General features: G+C 40.8%; 1 protein-coding gene and 1 long non-coding RNA gene across 7 annotated transcripts in view; both read right to left on the bottom strand.

The window, feature by feature from the left end:
- Positions 1-4,115: 4,115 nt before the first annotated feature.
- LOC114563580 (uncharacterized) lies at positions 4,116-6,053 on the bottom strand. The gene is made up of 3 exons (XR_003693668.1): positions 6,016-6,053; positions 4,512-4,595; positions 4,116-4,142 (listed from the first exon to the last, which is right to left on the bottom strand). It is a non-coding gene; the product is annotated as an uncharacterized LOC114563580 (long non-coding RNA).
- A 4,657-nt stretch (positions 6,054-10,710) lies between these two features.
- The window catches only part of LOC114562326 (A-kinase anchor protein 13), a 121,738-nt gene continuing 116,689 nt past the window's right edge, over positions 10,711-15,759 (bottom strand). For all 6 annotated transcript variants that reach the window (XM_028588783.1, XM_028588706.1, XM_028588840.1 and 3 more), the window contains 2 exons: positions 15,154-15,448; positions 10,711-13,612 (listed from right to left, as the gene is read on the bottom strand). In XM_028588783.1, coding sequence (XP_028444584.1) covers positions 13,560-13,612; positions 15,154-15,448 — 348 coding nt within the window. In that variant the 3' untranslated portion in view covers positions 10,711-13,559. The remainder of the gene's footprint in view (positions 13,613-15,153; positions 15,449-15,759) is intronic.

Genomic DNA, 15,759 nt, shown 5'->3' with positions numbered 1-15,759 from the left:
GGGTCCCCAAGAGTCTGTGGCAGTGCTCTAGTTTACCATTTTAGACCTACAACTGCTGAATCATAAGTAGATTTATTTCTTATGATAAAGTAGAAAGTTATAGCCAGTATGGTCAGGTTTTTAGCTGGATATGAACAGCTATATGTAATTAAACCACAGAGCAACCAGGGAAAGTTAACTGCATTTTAATCGAAAAAGCACATGGGTCTGTATTAAACTGCATATTATCTTAAGAAAAGTAACCAAATCAAATATCCACTATTACTGATAATGGCATTTTTTTCCATAACTGTGATTTGCTGAGGCACAATGCCATGTGCAGTCCTATAAGTTAGAGGAGCTGACTTAATGTGCATTTACAGGAGCTGGTAAAGAGATACTGAAGTCCTATTTGCAAAAGATGAATGCTACTTGGACACATAAAGGGATTTATAATGATTGTGGAGATTACTTTTCAATTGTTTCTGCCTGATCTGTAATGTGTAAAGTAAAAACAACAGCACACGCTGCCTACCCTACTTTGCAGACGAGCCTCGGTAACACTATTTTCCATGTATTAAACTCTTCTCTTTCAGCTCGGCCTCTTTTTCAAGTGGTGTTTAATTTCTATCTTGTCTTGCAGTATTGAAAAATTAAGACAGCTTGGATTGAGGAAAATACACTTTTACAAGCATTTCAGGCTAAATTTAGAAGTAAGCAACATTTTAAACCACACTTTAGCCCCCATTTTGGATTCAACAAAACACATTCTGTCTTTCTGTGAACTTGTTGGCCCTCCCATAATTGAAGAGTCACTTCAAATTAGAACGGTATCTCTGAGTTTACTGTTACGAGTTTCATCAGCTTAGTGCAGTGTGACAACTGGAGAAGGACTTTGCTAATCTAACCTGCTAACTCATTAACATCAGTCAACATACAGTATACATTAAAGGAAAAAAAGTAAAGATAAACATTAGAAAAGCAAGACCCCACAGGTCATGTTACAGTAGATTTATGTGATATGCAATTACTGCAAATACCATTAATAAACTCATATCAAAAATAATAAGCCAGCTGATGAAGGCCACATGGGTTTCCCACAGCATATCATTGCCTGTTACAGACCAGCCAGTGGCTAAAAGCCACTGAAGGAGAATGGGAAGTATTTTATTACCCACCTCTACTTCTAATATCAATTCTGTCCGAATGGGGCTTACAGGATAATTCCGGTGCAAAATGAACCTAGGGGTTAATAACATATGTGTACCCAGTCAATCATTCTATGGGACATGTTTTTATGCTAATTGAATGTGTATTTAGCTTGAAACAAGCTAGCGCGAACCAGTGATTAGCTGCTAATGCTACCTTTCGGGACAGAGGGTAAATTGCTATTTTATACAACTAACGAGGCTCAAAATAGCCACACTTCCACAGTAGCACATTGAGGGTCCCTACATGTAAACTGAAGCATTGAGAACTTTGTAAGTGTACAGACAGTTTATTAAAAAGATAGTTTATAAAGACAGAAGCGTTCATTTTTACATGCGGGCGTCATCTCAGAAAACAGTCACGACCTGTCGAATGACGAACGCCGTGCAACCAGTAACCGGTAACATAGCTCAAACACAGCGATCGCGATTCAAAAGCGATTTAAAAACCTGTGACATCACCACAATGTAAAGTACATGAGCCGAGCGGAAAAACGCGGACGGGGCTAGTAGTAGTAACACTACCGCACGTACTCAGTGGGCCGCATATCACGGAAGTAAACCTGGAAGCTTAGAAAGTTTTTTGGTTATCCATCTCTTTCACCATTCAACATTGGTGCAATCACTTTGATTAACCATGTTAAGAACATTTTAGTCCATTGGTAATAGTATTTAAGCCTCTTGTATTGTGACTGAGTCTTTGAAATCTGGTTTGTGCGTTACTTCGCCAGTTGGTTTTTGACTACAGTGTGGTCTTTAAGTGTGGTGGTGGCTTTCTGAACATTGGGTGAGCCTTCTAGGCACCGGAGATGTATGTGTGTGTGTGTGTGTATTTGTGTGTGCATTAAGGCAGGGTCATCGAGGAGTAATAGGATTGCTCAGCCCTGCTCCCTCTCTCGACACCCTGGCAAAGACAGGCCTCCTAAATCATCCTCACATCTCTGAGCAAGATGGAGGACCTGGCAACGTCTCTGCCCGCCCTCCATCCCCACTGCAGCCATAACTGCTCTCCCCACTGTGGTACAGATACTGCTTGCAGCCGTGATTTCCCCTCAAACCTCCAGGAGGACTGGAACAATATCTACTCAGCATTCTATAAATATCCACTGAGAACGTACTCTAGTACATTGCGGCTGTGCCACAGTTACTTTATAAAGGCTCGCCCGCTGATCCTCAACTTCTGCTCTTTGTTTTTCTCTAAGTTTATTTTATTTGACAGAGAGCGCACGGCTTCTTACTGCAGCTGTACCACAGTTAGCTATGAGCTAATTTACATCTTTAGTCTCTGGGCAGGAAACAAGAATCTATCTGTGCTAAGAAAATTAACACTGTAGTTTAAACACACAATTACAAGAAAGATTTCACAACACATCAAAAGTTTGCATTTATGCGTGGTGGCCGGGTACATGATTGGGTTGATTTTAGCCATGATTTCATCTTGAATTTAAAATCAGTAAAGCTGCAGCTCTGTCTTGTTACTTGTTGCTCTAATAGAGAAGACTGATGCCAAACACGGTCACCTCTGTTGGTCATCCTAGTTGTCCTCTGTTCATCTCATGACTCCTAATGTGTGAGGCGAGGGAGTCTACTCAACTGCGATTATTCATTATTCATGTTCTGTACTGTCTTTTTCCTATGCAGGGTTATGAAGAGGCTGAAACCACTCTGAGAAAATGACAATTTCTATTCTAACTTTTTCAACTTTTTTTTATTCAGATACAATAGAATAGCTCAGACAGTTTAATACATGTACTGTATGTGTGTGTATATATATATATATATATATATATATATATATATATATGTGTATTTTTTCACACTGACCTAAGCCAGTAATATGTTTGTACTAAAGGACACTCTTCCACCAATTCTCTACCACTTTATTTACTTGCTACTATCAGTAATGACAAAAATAGAAATTGATTTCCCTTTTCTGTTCTTTTTATGACAGCGACCTGCATAGTGTGTTTGTAGGTCTTTATATCTGTGTGTATGCAGTCCTAAACTCAGGGGTTTTGCTGGCTCACAATGAGGCCGAAATCATGTGCACAAATATCAACTGATAAACACTTCTTACAAGCACCGTATTTTAGGAGTTCTAATTATTGAAATAAAATATAATATAGTTAACATAAAAATAAAAATATAAAGTTAACATAAATATAACATATTAGCCATTGTTTTTTTATCAACACAGTTCACAACCAGAAGCAGAACATTTCAGCCCTTTTTTTCATTTTATAAAACCTCTTTATGCACTTGTTGTAGTCCAAGGCCTCCTGGTCTGGTCCATTGATGCAACACACATCCTTTATCCATCCATCCATCTTCGTCCGCTTATCCGGTGTCGGGTCGCGGGGGGAGCAGCTCCAGCAGGGGACCCCAAACTTCCCTTTCCCGAGCAACATTAACCAGCTCCGACTGGGGGATCCCGAGGCGTTCCCAGGCCAGGTTGGAGATATAATCCCTCCACCTAGTCCTGGGTCTTCCCCGAGGCCTCCTCCCAGCTGGACATGCCTGGAACACCTCCCTAGGGAGGCGCCCAGGGGGCATCCTTACCAGATGCCCGAACCACCTCAACTGGCTCCTTTCGACGCAAAGGAGCAGCGGCTCTACTCCGAGCTCCTCACGGATGACTGAGCTTCTCACCCTATCTCTAAGGGAGACGCCAGCCACCCTCCTGAGGAAACCCATTTCGGCCGCTTGTACCCTGGATCTGGTTCTTTCGGTCATGACCCAGCCTTCATGACCATAGGTGAGGGTAGGAAGGAAAACTGACCGGTAGATCGAGAGCTTTGCCTTCTGGCTCAGCTCTCTTTTCGTCACAACGGTGCGATAGATTGAATGCAATACCGCACCCGCTGTACCGATTCTCCGACCAATCTCCCGCTCCATTGTCCCCTCACTCGCGAACAAAACCCCAAGGTACTTGAACTCCTTCACTTGGGGTTAGTCCTTTAAAAAACAATTCATGCATTAAGAAACTTTGTATTACTCTGATACACATATGAAACGTGATCATATATTATAATCTTGTAGCCTTCACAACACAGTGCACTTTCATCAGAGCAGGAAGTCCGGGAGTCTCTTTCCAACTCCAGTTTTTCTCCCTAAAATTATTCTAAATAATCTGATGACTCAAAGTATGGTGTCATACAAAGTTGCAGTAGTGCCTTAAATTCAGCAGCATCCCCAAATGCAGCACTTTGGTTTTTACTACAGTGCTTCCCACTTTGTCAAAAACACTAAAAACATCTATATTCAGTCTAAGTAATTTTAATCATATACCCACCAATGCTATTTAAATGTAGAAATAAATCTTACCTCAAAACAAGACCCAGTTGCTTGGTGACCGAGATGTCAGTGGTCATCAAAATCCAACATGGCTGCTCGGAGCAGTAGTGAAAGCTGTATAAATATATTGTTTATTAGCACCTCTGTGTTATGTGTGTCCCAGTAAATCTGCCATACACACAATACTGTCCATCTTCTACCTGGGGGACATATTGCTACGGTGATTGTATGCGCAAATCACCTCAATCCAAAATCGACTGGTAATGCTAACAATGGCTAACCTGCCTAGAGTCCCACCAGCCTGTTAAATATAAGGCCTGTGTGACTTATTACTGGATCGTGGTCAACTCGGGTGCGAGGTCATTCCCAGTTCCAACCTCCAACTTCCGAGGTAAATGGAGCGCAGCATAACATTCATAATGTGGCCAGATACACGACTCCAAATGAATGCTAACATTGCTCCATGTCTGCTCAAACTGTTAGCTAACATGCTAGCCATATGTCAGTGTTGTGTTAACAGCTTTTCTGCTGCCCCCAAGTGGCCAACAAAACATAATGCCGGTTAGGAAATTGTTTAAAGTGCTCATATTATGCTGTTTGGCTTTTCCCCTTTCCTTTATTGTGTCATATATATTTTCTGTGCACATTATAGGTTTACAAAGTGAAAAAGCCCAAAGTCCCCCCCCAAAGGGACTTAAGATCTCCACCAGAAAACACTGTTCACAAACTGCTCCAAACAGCTCTGTTGTAGTCCAGCCTTTACTTCAGAGACCAACGTGGTCACTTTGTAACACACGTTATAATGCTCACCTAGCTGCTAGCGTAGCACGCCCTCATACTCTGCTCCTGACTGGCTAGTAGTCCTTATAGGTACTGTCAGGGCACACCCTCATACTCTGCTTCTGACTGGCTAGTAGTCCTTACCTAGGTACTGAGCATGTGCGACTCCCAACAAAGATGGAACAGAAGTCAGTGGCGGATCTAGAAAATTTTACATGGGGGGGCAAAGGGGTAGCGAGAGATCTTGGTAGGGTGGCAGGGAAAGAAGGTACATGGAAACCCCAAAACGTAAACTGCTATGCCCTACTACACCCCGCAACGCCCTGCTACGCCATAAACTGATACAACTATTATTTCTAGTCATAGTTCCATTATCTTTTTTGTTACTATAATTACCATTATTATGAATCATAATTCTGTATATCTGCATCTATCTGTATCTAACCGGCAGTGGCCACCAAGACCCTGGATCTGTCTGATGTTTCTGCCCAAAAGGAAGTTTTTCCTCGCCACTGTTGCACCAAATGCTCTTTGGAGAATTGTTGGGTCTTTGTAACTTAAAGAGTGTGGTCTAGACCTACTCTATCTGTAAAGTGTCTTGAGAAGAGTGAACTGTTGTTGTATATGTAAATATGTACATATACAACAACATATACAACAGAATGGAAATAGCCAAAAACAAAAACAAAAAGTCATGTCATGACATGTTATGTTACTGTACTGCAATTTATATGTAAGGAGAATATAAACCAACCATATGGTCCAGGGGTAACTGCAGCCTCCTCTTCCTCTCTGTCATCTTCATCTGCCTTCCTTTCCTTTTCTCTGTCCCTCATTTCCTGCAGCCTCCTTCTCACTGTCAATTCTTCCTTTCCTTTTCCTTTCACTCATTTCTGCATCTCCTTCTGTGGTCTTCCCTGTCTTCCTGGTCTCTCCACTTTCCTGTCTTCTCCTTCTTCCTTTCCCTCCTCCTCTTCCTCCTGTGCACATCTCAGGAGTTTCTTGGCTGGCACTATCCCCACTTTTAGGCTTCAGCTAATATCTCCAGCTACTCTGGCCTGCAACAGTCGAGATGTGAAAAGCTCTTGTTATTCTTCTATTACATTACACTGTACTAAAAAACATAACATCAGACAAGATTTATTACATGCACACATCAGTTATGTTTAGACTAGCCTTCTTAACCCCGTTGTATTTGTTGTTTTCCCAGTTTGACAGTAAAGGATGTCGCCTGGTTTAATTTGTGCAGCGTTATTGTCGTGATATGTGAGAGGAAGTGGATTTTATAATCCTCCTTAACTAATCATATACAAATGATCGGTCTCAGCAAGCACTGTGTACCGTGTTGTAACGTAACGCCACCGAAACGGAGACCCTCTGTAAACGTTATGAATTCAAACATGCCAGTTTGTAATATTTTGTATTATGCTCTTCTTGTCTTTACTGAAATCAAACTAATCAAACAGCAGAATGCGCTTAGACACCACGAGGGAGCGATTTGACTTTTGGCTAACGTGATGGACGCGCTGTTGTTGATGCTGACTCGCCTTTAGCAGACATTACATTTATTACAAATTTAACTTTAGATGAAACGTGTGTTTTAACTTCACCTGGGGAAACTGACTTCACTTTCAGAGGCTCAGGGAGGGGGGGGCAGCTCGGTCGCTCCAGTCTTTGCTGGGATGCAGGGCCACCGCCCCGCAGCAGACTTGCTGTGTGTGTGTGTGTGTGCGAGCCAGAATGGGCGAACGCCGCTCTGCACGTTTGATGCAGGGACGTAGCTGAGTATTTGAGGGGCAGGGGGCTAAGATTACATCTACAATTATTATTTATTATGAATTAATATGAATTAATTGTTTGTTTCAATGTTTTAAGAAGCCTGTGCACATAGTGGCAGTTTGTTTTTACAAGCAAAGTTTTTTGAACACCAAAGTTAGGGGGGCAGCTGGGGGGGCAAGGCCCTACAGTGGGGGGTCAGCTGCCCCCCCCTTGCCCCCCTGTAGATCCGCACCTGACAGAAGTGAGAGGTCTCACTCTGTAGCTAAAACAGACAGCTCAACACACAGGGTGAAAAGAGGAGCTGCAGCAAAGTGTAGAAAAATATGGTGTTTTTTGAAAATTAAACCACATAAACCTATCCTGATTTAACCTCTAAATACAATTACGAACCTGAAAATGAGCAGAATATGAGCACTTTAAATGCAGGACTTTTAGTTAAAAGTGACTATTTGTACTAGGGCTGCACGGTATTAGGAAAATATGGGATATGCAATGACGTTGTTGAATATCGTAATAACCATATAACTTGTGATAAACACCTTACAATGTACTTAGTCCTGCATTTCTGCTGCTTTTAGTATTCTTCTAAAATACAACAAATTGCTTGTTGATTTTAAAACAAATGAAAGGAAATCATTTCTAACATTCTTTTATTGAACAAATTGAACATTGAATTGAATATAAAAGGCAAAACTAAAAGAGATTGAAAGTTACATTTTGAAATGCAGATTTCTACTGATATTTTCTTTCAACTAGTACAAAAAAATCTCTTGAGTGTCTATCGCGATATGTTGCAGCCTTCCACGATATGTATATTGCGCCAGTTGATATTAAAAAACAATAATAATAAAAAAAACATATGTTCTATGCAGCCCTTATTTGTACATTGTGGTATGTCAACTTTTACTAAAGTAAGGGACCTGAGTACTTCTTCCACTGCTGATTTTTACTTTACAGCGAGTGATATGAAGGCAACATTGCTACTGAACATGAATGTATTGGAAAGTGCTGATGCTTTGATAAAGTTAAGTGCTTTAATATTGTGTCACTGACTGTCTGTTCCACCCCAGCATAATTCAAAGCTGCTATCAATTAGACAGATTTAGTCAATTATGATATGGCAATAATTAGTTCAACAATGTCAAATTTAGCTTATCTATGCCAGATAATTAATCAGTCTGAGAACGTATGAACTGTTTGTCATAATTCATTCAAGCTTTACGGAAATAATTGTAAGGAAAAAAGTGTTTTTCTTCTAGGATATGATGGATGGAATGTTTAATTTGGAATAATTGTGAGGTTAGTATTTTATTTCCCCTCTCTGTCTCTCAGTCTCACTTCCCGTTTCAGCAAAACCTTGCTATCTCCATCACCATGACAACCGGAAGCGGATGAGACTATCCATTGTATCTCACCAACAAACTTGCTGCTGTACAACTTTCATTTGGTTGGAATAATCTAAAAAGAGATAGGATAACTTTTACAGAGTTTTGCTTGGGTAAACATAATTTAACACATAACACATAACACATAATCAAGCTACTGACTTTCTTTTTGGTCTTATCAGCTGATGTTTTGTCTCTGGGGTTGATTTATTTAATGAGCAGAATGGGGAAATATTTAATAAGGGGCTGTAAAGAGATCCCATTGCTCCATTGGTAAGTTAGAGGCAGGGAGAGATGGGATGGTGATGAAACTGGTTAGGGAAAAAGATGCTCACAGTCGTGGTTTCCAGAGGCTAAACACAGTCTGCAGCGTGGAGCGCATGGAGAAATTAAAACAGCTGGTTCTTTATTCATCAGGAGGTAGGAACGCTGCTGTGTGTCTGCACTGCTGTCAATCCATCAAGATCGTTGTCAGCTCTTTCCTCTGGCGGTGGTGCTCAAACAGCAGTAGCACAACTAATGGAAACAGGATCAAACCATTAACAGGATTTACTGATGGCCATTTAATTGTCTCTGAAACTAAAAAGTGGATTCATGAGAATAATTGATTTTATTGTAATAAAGCAAAACCGATACAAAAAAAGGTGTTTATTTGCTGTAGTTAGGACTAGAACACGGATCAGAAGAGAGGAAAGAGGAGGAACACAAGGTAAAATTGCACCAATCAGAGGCTGGATTACCAACTGGGCAAAGTGGGCAACTCCCTTGGGGCCCTAGACCTTCAGGGGCCAAACTAAAGCCATTGTTTACTGTGTGGCAAATAGTCATATTTAGGGCCTTCTCATAGGTCCTGCTTTGTAACCTGATCTTGTGGCCCAGTCTAAAGATCTGCGAAGCTAATTAAGACCAATCTACACAGAATTGCTAGTTAATAGTGACCTGAAGGGGGTTAAAACATTTAATGTATTTATAATTACACACAGTACGTAACTCTCGTTTTGCCTGACCACAAATGACATCATGACTTTGTGTAAAAATACACGCCACTTTCCTAAAGCCAAATGGCGTGTTATCTGTACACATTTTGAGCTATCCACGTGTATGTCTATACGCTGTACACAGCGGATGGAAACATACACACCATGTGGCGTCGCCAACGTCACACGCGTGTAAAAAAACAAAGGAAAAGAACATTGGGAAGGCTTTAGTAACACAAAAACACACAAAAAAGTAAAGATACTTTGGGGAAGGCTTAAAAAAAAAAAAAAAAAAAAAAAAAAAACACACATGGGACGCGATCCCAGCTCTCCTGGGTCAAAGTCCTGCGTTTGACCGATCCACCACCATACTACTCGCTACAGCAAAAATACACACGTAATGTAGGTCAATGGCGGCCGAACGGCGTTGATAAACACGCTAAAAAGCGATTATGTGTCTTTATAACACGTCAAAATTGAATATGAATTGGCATGTCATACATACGCCACTTTATGAGATCAGTCTGCTGACCAACAGTCAAAATCCCAGAGATATTTTCAGTTTACTATCACATTAGACAAATAACTGGAACCAGGCACTGCCTTCAACAGGTAATCAGTCATCAAAGAAAACATGAACCCATGGAACCATGTTAATTCCAGCATAAGAATACTCCACACAATGCACATAGAGAGAGGAAGGAGCGGGGGTCACCGGCCCTCCTAGCAGGCCCTGCACATTTGGAACATCGCAACAAAACGTTTGAATCAGACATAACTTCCAAAAGGTACCTGAACGGTTCTCCAGTACTGAAGAAGAGTTGAGGAACACGTGTGACATTTATCAACCACGCTTTCAGCTAGCTCGCCTTCATCAAAGCAGTCCACATATCACACTTATATCTATAAACATCTGGCAGGTTTTGGGAAACAAAATAAACAGTAACTTCCCATTCACTGTATTGAATATGGACACACGTGACTGGCAATGGTTTGACCACAGTTATAGGTGAGGATTAGGCCTGTCACGATAGTCAATAAATCAATTAATCGCACAATAAAAAAAATTTGTTTGATAATTTTTACGGCCGCCATAATTTCCATTTGCATGCTTCTTTGTTTTCCTTGTCTCTCTCTACCAAAATATTCTTTAGAAATAAAAGTGTATTGATCTTGTGTGTTTTTAGTATTCTAGTTAAATATTTACCAGGGAAGTATCTGGTATATAAATGATAGAGTATGCAGAGTATGTGTTTTATTGTTTTGTTCGAGACAAATAACAATTAATAAACAACACTCACCCTCATGTCCCTTATGACTTTTTTTTATTATGAGAGAAATATGACTCACCCCAAGGGGGAGAATAAAACATAAATAAAACATTCTTACAAAATGTTGCAATAGATCACAAATGAAACAATATTTTACATTTGATTGGTTTTATACATAAATCATATTTACATATTTGTCTTTGCCCTTTTTTACAATGTTGGGAATGAAACCATTCTATTTTTACTTTTATAGTATAAACATTCCTTTGTTTTAAAGCAGAGGTATAAAAGCTCTCCCCTCTCTCTCTCCTGAGAAGATGCTGCGTTCTACTCTAGTGCATTTTATCCTTTAGATTTAAGGCTGCGCAGGGTTCACCTGATGGACACACTCGTCTCACGGACAGCCCAATCATCTTCAGGGGCGGGTGGGGGTGGGGGAGAGTTCATTTTCCAGACTCGTGTCTGCTGATTGTCCTTTACAGAGAGAGAGGTTTGTCGGTCGCTCCCTCCAACCAACCGTTAGACCTTCTTCTTTTTCCACATTAAAGCTGCTGCTGATTGCTTTCACTGAATAACCAATTACAATCTCTGACAACTTATTTGTTTCTGCAGTCAATTACAAATGCCGTGGGGGAAAATGTCACAGAGTGTGAGAGCCCACGCTCATCACATAATCTCTGTACGGCAATGACCTGCTGAGAAAATAATGTCAAATTCTCACAGCAGGGACAATATGTTAAAAAAAAAAAAAACATTTAAAAACAATAGTTTCATACTTTCTGGTTGTTGTTGTGTGAGGGAGCGAACTGATTTAGTCATAGGTGCAGTGCTCCCTAGTGGTCGAAACACACCTAAAGCAACAGAAAAAAAGACCACTCCTCTCCATTTCTTTGACAGGATTACACCAAAGCCATAAACAAAAGACATGAAGCTACTAATAGGCTGGCCCTGTAAGCCTCTTAGAAGACACACTATAATAAAACAGCCTGGACATGAAGTCAAATCCTCAACACAGACGGCAAGTTATCAAACCAGCACTTAAAGAGGCAGCAAGAAAGCAGTTCAGTGGTGCTGCTCTGTAGTTCACCGGAAAAGGGTCTTTTTTTTTAACTTCTTCTGTTTGTACTTCCTACCTGTCCAGCAGGTAGTGTGTGGCCCACAATCTGGGCATAGTGGGGATAAAACACAGGCTTCAAAATTAAGACAGGTCAGACAGGTCACCTTGGAAACGTTATATTTAAGCCCCTATTTCCATTTCAACGTTAACCAAAAGGAGCCGCAGCATCTTTCATGTACTTCAACACATTATCTCGCTTTGGATATTTGTTGCTCTTCATGAGCATTAGTGCCCTCTATTCAAAAACTCCACAGAATACAAAGACCTCCTTGATTGATATTTCACACTGATAACAAAAAGCATCAACATATTATTACCAAAAGTGCTCAGCAACACTGATGAGTGTTGATTCATTTGTAATGATCAGACACTCCGGCGGTACCTGCTGAGCAGGTTTAGTCATCAGACGTCCAAACAGGAACACACAGCATCATTTGGTCTTTTTAGTTAACGTCCTTTTTCAGTTCCTCTAACCACCTTTTTACCTAAATTAACAGCCTCCATTTCCTGAAACCATCAGCCGTGTGCATCTACAGAGTCTATTATCAGAAGTGAAAGAGGGAGGTTGAAAGAGAAAGTTGAACTATTTAACAGACATAAGCCATTAGTATGCTACCTGCAGAGTTACATGCAATTAAAACGCGAAGGACAGCCCCACTCATCAGCGCTCAGATGAAAGATGAGAGCTGCATAAAAGCCCACTGACAGGCAGATAAAGCAGGGATCAAGCTAATATCCATCCGAGGCTCTAAAACACACTAAATTATATGAATTGAGCCATTAGACTTTGGAAGATGTGTCTCAATCCGTTCATTACTGTTAATGTAATGTAATGTAAATGTAATGTTGAGTCTGGGAAAAGAGACACACATCTGAAGAGTGTCACTCCAAAATGGAGATATCCATTATTCAAATAAATTAAAACCTAGCCAAGGAACAAGATTGATGGCATAACATCTTTAAAGAGGATTACTGATAGTATTTCAATTCAATTTTGCTTACCAACCGGAGACAAAATTAGTGGACGTAACCACATTTGCTTCTCAGATAGTGAGTAAAGGAATGCTCAGCTGAAATTTTCTTTCAATGTGGATCTATACAGTAGCATTTCTGAATGAAACACTGGACTTTTAGCTTCCATAAATAATATAACAGCTTGTTGGTGTGGAACTTAATACCAGAATGGACTGTTGAAAAGTTGGGACCATAAAACAACACACAAACAAAAAGGCAGTGGTGCCTGTGACATACTTGGCAGAGCGTGTGAGGCAGCCTACTGTGAAATGCTTTCAATTTGATAATCAAAATGAAGAAATTAATCTACTGTCATGTAACCATGGTGTCTTTGGAAAGAAAAAAAGGAACAGAATACCGCAAAAAATGTACTGCTATTCCATGTTGCCTATTTTTATGTACTGCAAGTGCAAATGTATGCCAACTTGCACACCATAACAAAATCCCTAAAATGTTTGTACTTTCCAGAAACTAGAAGCATAGGATTTTAAAGTAAAAGAAAATATATTTTTTGTCTTTGTATTGCATGTAATGTTAAATTGATCTTCGTCATGATACGGAAATAAAGTATTTTCCAGGGGATTCAAAAAGGTGCCAAAAAGCCTGGCAGTAAACTGCAGTATTATGTAAGCAGGTGAATGTATTACTGCTTGGCAGCAACACATTCCTCTGGAATGGCTGTAATGGGTTGATGATGAAGATGAAGATGATGATGATGATGATGATGATGATGATGAGGAGGAGAGCCACTTCTCTCAGCAGAAGAAGATCTCTCCTTCCAGAGGAGGCTCAGGGAGGTGCTGGGGGTCTGAAGGGAGGAGAAGAGGCAGAGTCAATGTCACCGTTCCAGGACAGGATATGCAATACAAAAATAGCACAGTAGAGATTAGTTCATAGTACATACTGTACAGATTTAGTATGTATTTGGGAAACAATGATAGACTCCAGAATCACAGAACATGAAGATGAGCTGGTGCTAGGACCCAGCAGAGACTGCTGCACAGTGACTTGGGGAAAATGGTAAAGTACAGCAGACTGGGTCTGCATTCACTACAGGATAAAGTAGATAAATAGGAAGTATGGTTGCGAGCTGACACTTGAATAACAGGATTACAGTCTACATACAGTATTTTCTTCTATTCTCAAAAAGAGAATAGGATACAAATACCATGTTCAAACATAAACTTTCATATGCAATATCTTCATAACAACAATGTACAATTTGGAGTTCTCAGTAGGACTATGTTCAGGAGGTTCGGGCGTCTGGTGACTTTCCAGCGCAGAAACTTGAGTGAAGACAATGACCTCTTCTGGAGAGTACATCATGTTTTTTTTTAATCCTCCGTGTCCTCCTTGGCTACTTGCAACTGTGTGATCACGGAAGGCTTGTATCACGTGGATGCGCAGACAGTGTTTTTGTCATTACTTAGAATTCCTCATGGGGGAGACAGAAACTACTCACTAGCTTTAAAGATTTTCAGTGGGAACACCCCTAGTAGAGGCTTACTCCCCATAATATGCATCTCTGTTCAGCCCTGAACAGAACAGAGTCCTAAACCTGCCTTCTCTCTAATGACCAGCAGAGGGCGACTCCACTGGTTGTAAAAAGAAGTCTGTTTGTATAGAAGTCTATGAGAATGACACTACTTCTCACTTGCGTTATTAGTTTATGGTCTCAATAGCTACTTTTAAATCTCCATAAATACAGCATGATGTTCACTTTGTAAATGATGGACCCATTTATTATAAAATTGACGAGGGCGGGGCTACCGTGTGATTGACTAGTTGCTACCACGCCGACCTAGGATAGAGGCTTAGCAATGTGTATCCCTGACACTGTGTACATTTAAATAGCCGTGAACTTGTTTTGGGTTTAAACTTTGACCCTCTCACTGTGTGTTTTTACTTCAAGAAAGTTATTTATGACACTATGGTCGCCTAAAAATATCTTGTTCAGTGTTCAGTGATGCACCTGGCTAAACAAGCTAGTAGCTAGCGCTAGCTGGTAACTGGGCGTTTAGCTTAAAACTCGTCCAAATATGGTCACTTCTGGCTCCAAAAAAACAAGTTGGAGGTTTCAAAATGGTAGTCCACAACCAAATGGGTGATGTCGTGGTGTTATGTCCACTTCTTTTATACAGTATATGGTCTTACCTGATATCATATCTACCCAGCATGCACTGCATTGTGAAACACAATGGGAAACCATTTTTCTTCTCAAACATGGGTTCAATTTGCCGTTCTGAAAACACCTGAGGACTTGACTTAATCATTCATCTAATCTAAAGTGTCCTTGACAATAACACTCACTTTACAGAATGTAAATCCCTCCTGTTCACCATTCTCTACCTGCTGTCAGTGTGCTCCCCCCTTTGCCCTTCTTCTTCTTCTTCTCCTTCTGCTTCTCCTCTTTGCTCTTGTTCTTGGCCAGTTGCAGCAGGCTCTTTGAGATCTGGTTGTTGGCGTCGCTGTCTTTGAGGTTGCTGGAGGATGAGGTAAAGGGATTCAGGCCTTTCCCTTTGGGCCTAGACCGCTGGGACTGCAGCTTCAGCAGGGAGGGGGAGGACAACTCCAGTGGGTCCAGCTCCAGAGACTGGGAGCTGCTGGGGAACTGGGATTCATCAGAAGTTGTAGAGGGAGTCCTCTGGTAGAAAAGGTATGAAAGTAAGTGAATATGTATGAAAAGGTGCATATTTTACTGCTAATCGTGAATAAAAGATGGTGGAAAATGAAGAAAAAACAAATCAACATATTAGAGGATGGATACCCGACGGTACCCGATGGGCCAGGCCGGGTTCGGACAGATATTTAGAAATGATGTTGGGGTTCGGGTCGGGCTCGGTCACATCAGTGCGATAAGGCATTGAACATTTTAAATTTAAAACAGCTTATTATGTAGGTGCGCGCCTGTGTTAACGTGTGCTTGTTGCCCCGTGTGCGCTGATGTCTCATCTG

This window comes from Perca flavescens, chromosome 1 (genome assembly GCF_004354835.1).
Source record: "Perca flavescens isolate YP-PL-M2 chromosome 1, PFLA_1.0, whole genome shotgun sequence".
Taxonomy (NCBI): Eukaryota; Metazoa; Chordata; class Actinopteri; order Perciformes; family Percidae; genus Perca; species Perca flavescens.
The sequence above is the reverse complement of the archived record's forward strand: the minus strand, read 5'-3'. Positions and strand labels throughout refer to the sequence as shown.